This window comes from Bombyx mandarina, chromosome 28 (genome assembly GCF_030267445.1).
Source record: "Bombyx mandarina strain Sakado chromosome 28, ASM3026744v2".
In the NCBI taxonomy this organism is placed as follows: domain Eukaryota; kingdom Metazoa; phylum Arthropoda; class Insecta; order Lepidoptera; family Bombycidae; genus Bombyx; species Bombyx mandarina.
In genome coordinates, this window is record NC_143233.1 from 8,573,528 (window position 1) to 8,581,845 (window position 8,318).

An 8,318-nucleotide genomic window follows, 5' to 3' on the forward strand; every position below is an offset into this window, starting at 1 on the left:
CGTATGACATTCAAAGTAACTTGAATCCTACGTATATGCGTAAGTAACTAACAGAGAAAAGAACACGTTATAACAGGCCATTTGGAGACAAGGCTAAATTTTCAAATCGCAGATTTTTCCTTAATAATATAAAAAGTTCGTAAATCATGCCCCACAAACCATCTTAAATCATTTCATAACGTTGTTACTGTAGTAATTTCCGTAAAATATTTAATGACTGATCAATAATACTATGTTGTCATTGGTGTGAATCATTTGATGATTAGTTTAGTTCCAAATACAATTCGCTGTAAACTGTTTTGTTTTTACTAGAAATAAATGATGCATTGTTTTTTTTTTTTTTTTGTATTCGCTGCCCTCGTAGAACAAACCTAAGCGACATTTTAATGTCTAATTAAGCACATTAAGTATATTTAGTTTGGCTTTTGCATATGGATTAATAAATAAATGCGTTTGTAATAAATAAATTGTAATTAATTAGTTAGATAACTGTAACATCAAGAGGTCAATAAAGTTCACATGTGTTCTAGATCCTAAACTAATTGTCATAGATTTACAAAAAATTCAATAGTCAACAAAAAGTGGAGTTTCTTGCAAACTAATTTAATTGCTCTGACAAAGATAGAGATTGGCATAGCCAAGGGTCAAATCTTGTTCAAAAGGTGTCATTTTCTTTGTATTATTGGTCATCAGTTCAACTATTAAGGAATATTATACATTGGTAATTAGCTGAAATGGTGGATGAAGTATTTTTATTGGCCGTATTTCTTCGGGGCGCTCTATATCTGTGGGACTGCTATGACCACTCTTTCTGCACTTTCGCCCGATCGACAGAATCCAGTAGGAGTAACTGCAGTAGACACTGCAACTAGACGCATGGTTAATCTCAAAGAAACATGGTCGGCGAAGTCATCGATTCTACATCGATGGCTGGATTAAATATTTGAGTGCGGTAAACAATTTCGAGACGATTTTAATTTTTTTTATTTATTTCATTGATGGCTGGACGAGCTCACTGGCCACCGAGTGTTAAGTGGTTGCCGGGGCCTATAGACATCCACAACGTAAATGCCACCACCCACCTTTAGATATGAGTTCTAAGGTCTCAGTATAGTTACAACGGCTGCCCCACCCTTCAAACCGAAGCGCATTACTGCTTCACGGCAGAAATAGGCAGGGTGGTGACCGGTGGTACCTACCCGTGCGGACTCGCAAGAGGTCCTACCACCAGTAATTACGCAAATTATGATTTAGGTTTGATTTTTATTACACGATGTTATTCCTTCACCCTGGAAGTCAATCGTGAACATTAAATTTGTTAGTTACGTATTTTGTACGTACGTTCATTACAAAAACTGGTACCCGCCTGGGATTCTAACACCGGTGCATCGCTCAACACGAATGCACCGGATGTCTTATCCTTTAGGCCACGACGACTTGCTGTCATCTGGTCCGATGTATGGTTCAATGCTTTTTGTACAGGTCTTAAAGTGTAAGGCGAGCTCGTATTTTAAGCAATGTACAAAATAACTTAGCTAAACATTATCTGAATGTAGACTGTTTCTAGACGAAGTACGAATGTGAAATGTCAACTGTCAATGAATTACCGAACGAAGTGAAGTGGAAAAATAAGAAAATAACCTAAAAATTTAGTCAACATTTTCTAAAAAATAACAACAAACAAAGTAAAGTCTATGACGAAATATTGATAAAAAAAATGTCCTGCAGATTAATTTTACGATCAATATATTATCAGTGTAAGAAGAACACATCATTTAGTTGTAGTTCTTACATTAAAACCCGTTTTAATGGCTTAGTTCAATTGGAATTAAGAAACTTCAGTACGAAGCCCAAAAGTGATGTAACAGAAAAAAAACACTGCAACGTTGGGACAATAGGACACGTAGACCACGGGAAGACGACTCTTACAGCCGCTATTACGAAAGTACTGGCGAAAGACGGTCTAGCAAACTATGTGTCATACGACGAGATTGATAAAGCGCCAGAGGAGAAAGCTCGCGGTACGTGATTTATGATGATTATTCAATTTTACCAATTATATGGTACTTTTTTCTACCTGGTAACGTAAGGGACTATTCCAGTATCGCATTCACAGTTAGGTGAGTTCAGGGGCTCAACCTGAAAGAATTAGCTAACACCAGCCTTAACAAGAGCAGTGGTTCGCAGAATCTACCATTGTATTGGGATCACGACCTACTGGAAAGATCCAGCAAGAAGTTCAATGGGCTGTGTCCATGGGTTAGTTCGCTTGTCGAACTATTGGTCATGAGCGATTAGTTTGATCAAGACAGTGATCGTTTATGTAGTGTAACAATGTAGTTACAGCCTATCTTTTGAGTAATTGAGTAATGCACCGCAAAAATGATGATCAAAAGAGTGCCTGTGTGTTATCATGGACACACTCCTTGGAATAATCATGCTAACTATCAAATGCTTCCTTGTTATAAATGTACATCATAGATCATTTCTTGAACATTCCATGAAATAAGCTTCCGTAAGTGCATAGACCACTAAGAAAATTGTAATAATGTCATAAGCATAATAATAGTTGGCTTTGTGCACTGTTCATAAAAGTACATATTTTACTGAAATAGTTGGTGTATGCTTCTTATTTTGTGTTGTCTATATTGTTATTAACTACTTATCCTATGTAATTTAATAAATAAAACAAATTGCATCTGTATCTTTAATGGTCACATTAACATTTTGATGATCATGCTTTTGGACTATTTGGATCAAGATTTGAAACTGATGTCATTAAATTATAGGTATTACAATTAATGCTGCTCACGTCGGTTATAGTACTAAGCTACGTCATTATGCACATACGGATTGTCCTGGTCATGCAGACTATGTACGTAACATGATATCCGGAGCTTCACAGATGGATGCCGCTATATTAGGTAGGTGTATTAGTGGGTATTATTATATTTATATATATATTATATAGTGTATTATTATAGGTGACTGGAAATTGCAGCATGAGTAGCTTTCCCAATGACCACCTGCAAAAGGTTGCTATGGATGGAGAACTGGGCCGATGATGATATGATGATGAGTAATTATTGATACATTAAAAATTTTCATTCATTAATTTATTTATAATTAAATGATATTGAAACATGCATAATTGCACAAAGAACTGTTGTTGAAATTCACAACATTTCATTTTAAATTGTAATAAATGCAAGGCTCAAGAATAAGATATCCAGCATACTCATATTCAGTTATCTCACCATGCTGGTGTTCAACTGACACAGGCAGATATTAATTGATGTATTTAACATATTAACTAATGTTGACGAATGAGTACCGCAGTGAAGGGATAACATAGTGTAATAAAAATTAAAACCACAAGAAGACTTTATTTATAATGAAATTTCACCGAATAATATTAGGGAACTTATACAATTAAACAAATCAAAATAATTTAACATAAATTAATTCATACAGTAGAACAAATCTTCCAATGCGCTTGAAGGAGGTGCAGTTTCCAAGATACTGGCTGAGTTACCTCGTTGGACAGCCGGACTCACTCTCTGTGCAACGTACCAGCCAGACTTAGCATCATGTGTAGCTTCCTTCAAGCGTTTGGAGATTGCTGACAAACCACAAGAATATTATTATATTTATGTAAATTTCCCCAAACCACCTTAAACCACCTTGAGTTTTACAGTATAACAACTGCTCCACCCTTCAAACCGAAATGTATTACTGCTTCACGGCCGAAGCAAGCAGGGTGATGGTACCTACCCAATTTCACAAAACGCCCTCCAACTAGTAAAGAAATGTTCACCGTTTCTAAATATCTTCCAATAAAAATGTAATATTTCCGTTTCAGTGGTAGCCGCAGATGATGGACCCATGCCGCAAACTCGAGAGCATCTGCTGCTAGCAAAACAAGTTGGCATACGCTACGTTCTAGTGTTTATCAACAAAGCAGATATTGTTAATGATGAGGTGAATTTCAATATTTTATTTATAAAAGAGTTACGATAGAATTTTTGATTTGTCAAATATATTATGTACGGTAATAGAAAATCTAGATCAGTGAATTTCAATATTTTTTCACGTGCGTAACTCACTTTTAATAATTTTAAAATTTGACGCAGACAAAAGAAAGATTTTGTTTACCTATGATACTGCTTAAAATAGTTTAAGCTAATAATTTTAGTGGTATAGTTGAGAACCACTGCCCTAGATATATATTTTTTTAATGTACTTAATGGCTTGGACTCCAGGCTATTAAGCTAAATGTTCATTTATTATTTGTGTTATTATGTGTAATGTAGTATTTTATTGCATTACATAGCAACCTCAGCTGATTAGTAAGAAAGGTCTCTATTCCTCCACTACCTGCAATTTAGCGGATATGGGGAGGACATGAAGAAAATATTATCTGGTATAGAATAACGTAGTCTTGAACGCTAAGCATGACTAAAAATTACTTTTGATGGTCGAATAGAATTTTTTCAGACATTTTTTCAAGATTAAAAAAACCAATTCGCAGATTATTGAACTGGTCGAAATAGAAATGCGTGAGTTGCTCTCGGACTTCGGCTACGACAGCGACGGCGCCCCGCTGGTCTGCGGGTCGGCGCTGCGGGCGCTCCACGGGGACCCCTCCGAACACGGTACGTACAGGTAATGAAATGGCTCCAGTCAATTATTACAATCTACAGCTGCGATACTATCGAACCCATCTATAGTTGGGTCAAACCCATTTCTTTTTGTTTAATCTAACATTGTGAGACTAATCTCCAGTGTTAAAAAATCAGATCACATTTTTTTCAGTTCGATCGCGCAGCAAAATCCCTATCCCCTCCAAGCCTGCCGTAAGGAACTTCGTTCCAAAAAATATTTTTGTTCCATTTATCAAATTTTCTGCTCCACAGTTTTTTGTAATCTCAAAAATATTAAGACATTCAACGTATGTCGTGTGTATATTTTTTCTACGTGAAGATAAAATACTCTTGAATTGTGGTCTCAGGTGTGCCTTCAGTGCAAAGACTTCTTGACGCTATGGACGAGTACATCCCCCGGATAGTGAGGGACGTGACGTCACCATTCCTGATGCCCATAGACAATGCGTTCACGGTGCCCGGGAGGGGAACCGTGGTGGTGGGCACCATAAAGAGGGGTGTGATGAAGAGAAACGACGACGCTGACCTCATGGGATTCGGATATAATATCAAGACCACGCTATCAGACATACAGATATTTAGGAAGAGCGTCCCGGAGGTATGTCAGTTAAATTCTTTGGTTTTTTAATTTGTTGAGGTTAAAGTCTGAGAGGGTGAAAAGCGATTGCATGCAGCAGAGATGCGAATGTTGCGATGGATGTGTGGAGTAACGAGAATGGATAGAATACGGAATGAATATGTTAGAGGAAGTCTGAAGTAGCACCTTTGACAGAGAAGCTGAGAAGTGCGCGTTTGGGATGGTATGGACATGTGATCAGACGAAATGAAAATGAGGTTGGTAAGAGAATGTTAACTATGAATGTGGAAGGATATAGAGGAAGAGGTAGACCTAAGAAGAAATGGATGGATTGCGTGAAAGACGATATGGGTAAGAGGGGAGTGAGCGAAGAAATGGTATATGATAGAAGAGTATGGAAGGAGAAAATATGTTGCGCCGACCCCAGGTAACTGGGAGAAGGACAGGATAATGATGATGATGATGAAAGTCTCATATGTACTTTGTAGCCGTAAGCGTGATTTTCGAAGCAGCTAGAGGCGCGGTGGTCTCACAGTATGTCTGCTGTGATCGAGCAGACGTATTAACTTTGTTTTGGGTTATGGTTAAATAGTTAACCATAGACCGAGTATAGACTTGAGACCTTAGAACTTATGTCTCAAGGTGGGTGGCGCATTTAGGTTATAGATGTCTATTGGCTCCGGTAACCACTTATCACCAGGTGGGCTCTGAGCTCATCCATCAGCAGAAAAAAAAAAGTCATGTTATTTTTATCGTGTAAGTAAGTTGTTAGTAATCATGGGTTAAGTAGGTGTTTCATTAGAAAAAAATGTGTACCTGCCAGCCGGATTCGAACCTCGCTACAGTCGCTCGATACGAATAGGTAGAACATGTAGACCACGCGTCTTATCCTTTAGGCTACGACGACTTCAAACACGATCACTCTGAGTTTTATAGCTGAAGTTGTCCTTGACTAGATTGTCCGCTCTCTGATAATTCCCACTACTCGACGAGAGATGGCGCTGTCGGACCCCGGTTTTTTTTTATTGCTTAAATGGGTGGACGAGCTCACAGCCCACCTGGTGTTAAGTGGTTACTGGAGCCCATAGACATTTACAATGTAAATGCGCCACCCACCTTGAGATATAAGTTCTACGGTCTCGGTATAGTTACAACGGCTGCCCCACTCTTCAAACCGAAACGCATTACTGCTTCACAGCAGAAATAAGCAGGGCGGTGGTACCTACCTGCGCGGACTCTCAAGAGGTCCTACCACCAGTAATGGGTGCGCCGGCTACAGTTTAAATACCAAAAAGCCACGTTCGTAATGATTCGTTTTGCCAGGCGATAGCTGGTGACAATGTGGGGGTCCTGTTGAGAGGCATGAAGATACGCTCCGTGGAGACCGGCATGCTGCTCTGCGCCGCCAGGAGTATGAAGATGACGAATCACTACAAGGCGAACATCTACTTCTTGACTCGAAGCGAGGGGGGCAGGAAGAAGCCGGTCTTCTCTAAATATTCGCAGCAAATGTTCAGTGGCACTTGGAACATCGCCTGCAGAATCGATTTGGGTACGTTTCCAATGTCACCTCTTAGTTCACAGCTGTGTCACCCGGTACCAGCTACTGAGGTCCACGGACCCCGGAACTTCAATATTGCTGAGTGTAGCTTTGATTGTATTAAAGTAGCGGTTCCATTATGACCGCCTAGAGCTGCATCAACGCATCTCTTCTCGTATTAGTTAAAAAAATCTGCCATCCTTGGCCGTCGTCCTCCACGTTTTGGCTGTCTTCGTTTCTCTATCTAATACCAGTTACTAATACTAGGTTCATACCCGATCCTGTAGACCGAATGGTAAACAGTCGACGTCGCCCTAAACACGTCATTACGGATCCTCCCGATCCATTAACGGTTCTTTTAGGTACAAGCACCGGTCACCGTCCTAGTCGAACCCGTTGCTTGCGACGAAGGGCTCGACGAGTAAATTAACCCTCAGACACAGCCCACTGAGTTTCTCGCCGGATCTTCTCAGTGGGTCGCGTTTCCGATCCGGTGGTAGATTCTGCGAAGCACTGCTCTTGCTAGGGTCAGTGTTACCATCACTCCGTTTTGAGCCCCGTGAGCTCTCACCTACTAGTTGAGGTTACGCTGAAATAGCCTCTCAAGGCTATATAAGTAGGAAAAGAAAAAAAAAAACTAGGTAATAATGTTGTAGAACCATCAATGCACATGATGATGCCGGGAGACCACGGCGAAGTGTACCTCACGCTGCTGGAGGACATGGTGATGACGCAGGGACAACCCTTCACCATCAGGGAGAACAATGTGACGGTCGCGACCGGCATCGTCACGGAGACCCTCTCCTCGGTGGACGTGCCGAAAGGGAAATTAGGGAAAATTGAATTGAAACTTGACTGATGTATAATATACCTAGCAGTTAATAAATTATTCTAATAGCAATTGCATTTGTTTTATTTTAACCGATTTGAAACAAAAAGGGGTTATCAATTGTACTTCGCTTTTCTGTACTGTGCGTTACATGCTAAGTGTTATGAGGAATTGTTTGAGACTGGTGGTAGGACCTCTTGTGAGTCCGCACGGGTAGGTACCACTGCCCCGCCTATTTCTGCCGTGAAGCAGTAATGCGTTTCGGTTTGAAGAGTGGGGCAGTCCTTTTCGAACTCGTCGATTATACGATAGACGCAACCCAGTTTCTTACCGCATCTTCTCAGTGGGTCGCGATTTCGATCCGGTGGTAGATTCAATGAAGCACTGTTCTTGCTAGGGTCAGTGTTAGCAAACTCTGAGGTTGAGCCCGTCTGAGCTCACTTACATGTCTGGGTGTAGTTGGAATAACCCCTTAGCATACCACCGAATAGATAAGAGAAAAAAAAGTCGCTGTTTTTATTAACAGAAATACGAAAATTGATATTTATTTGACGTGATACATGACGTGATCTTATAAATCGACGAACACCGGCTGCACGCACGAAAAAGTGTCACGTTCCGCCTGAGCTTGAGCGTGCAAGCGAGAGCGCGGAACAAGCGATAGAGAGACACGATCGGCCAGAGCGTTAACTTGGGACACATTTATCT

At 40.2% G+C, this 8,318-nt stretch overlaps 1 protein-coding gene across 1 annotated transcript; it reads left to right on the forward strand.

The window, feature by feature from the left end:
• The first annotated feature begins 1,382 nt into the window (after positions 1-1,382).
• On the forward strand, positions 1,383-7,682 carry LOC114250099 (uncharacterized). The gene is made up of 7 exons (XM_028183838.2): positions 1,383-2,021; positions 2,790-2,924; positions 3,863-3,981; positions 4,532-4,655; positions 5,012-5,262; positions 6,565-6,793; positions 7,438-7,682. Exons 1-7 carry the CDS (start codon positions 1,718-1,720, stop codon positions 7,638-7,640), a joined length of 1,365 nt encoding a protein of 454 aa, XP_028039639.2. The 5' UTR covers positions 1,383-1,717; the 3' UTR covers positions 7,641-7,682.
• Positions 7,683-8,318: the final 636 nt, after the last annotated feature.

Excerpts from the sequence above, each read along its gene's own strand:
- LOC114250099 (XM_028183838.2), top strand. The coding sequence starts at position 1,718 with ATGTCCTGCAGATTAATTTTACGATCAATATATTATCAGTGTAAGAAG. Across the intron at positions 5,263-6,564 it reads TTAGGAAGAGCGTCCCGGAG|GCGATAGCTGGTGACAATGT; the intron begins GTATGTCAGTTA and ends TCGTTTTGCCAG. Across the intron at positions 6,794-7,437 it reads CGCCTGCAGAATCGATTTGG|AACCATCAATGCACATGATG; the intron begins GTACGTTTCCAA and ends ATAATGTTGTAG.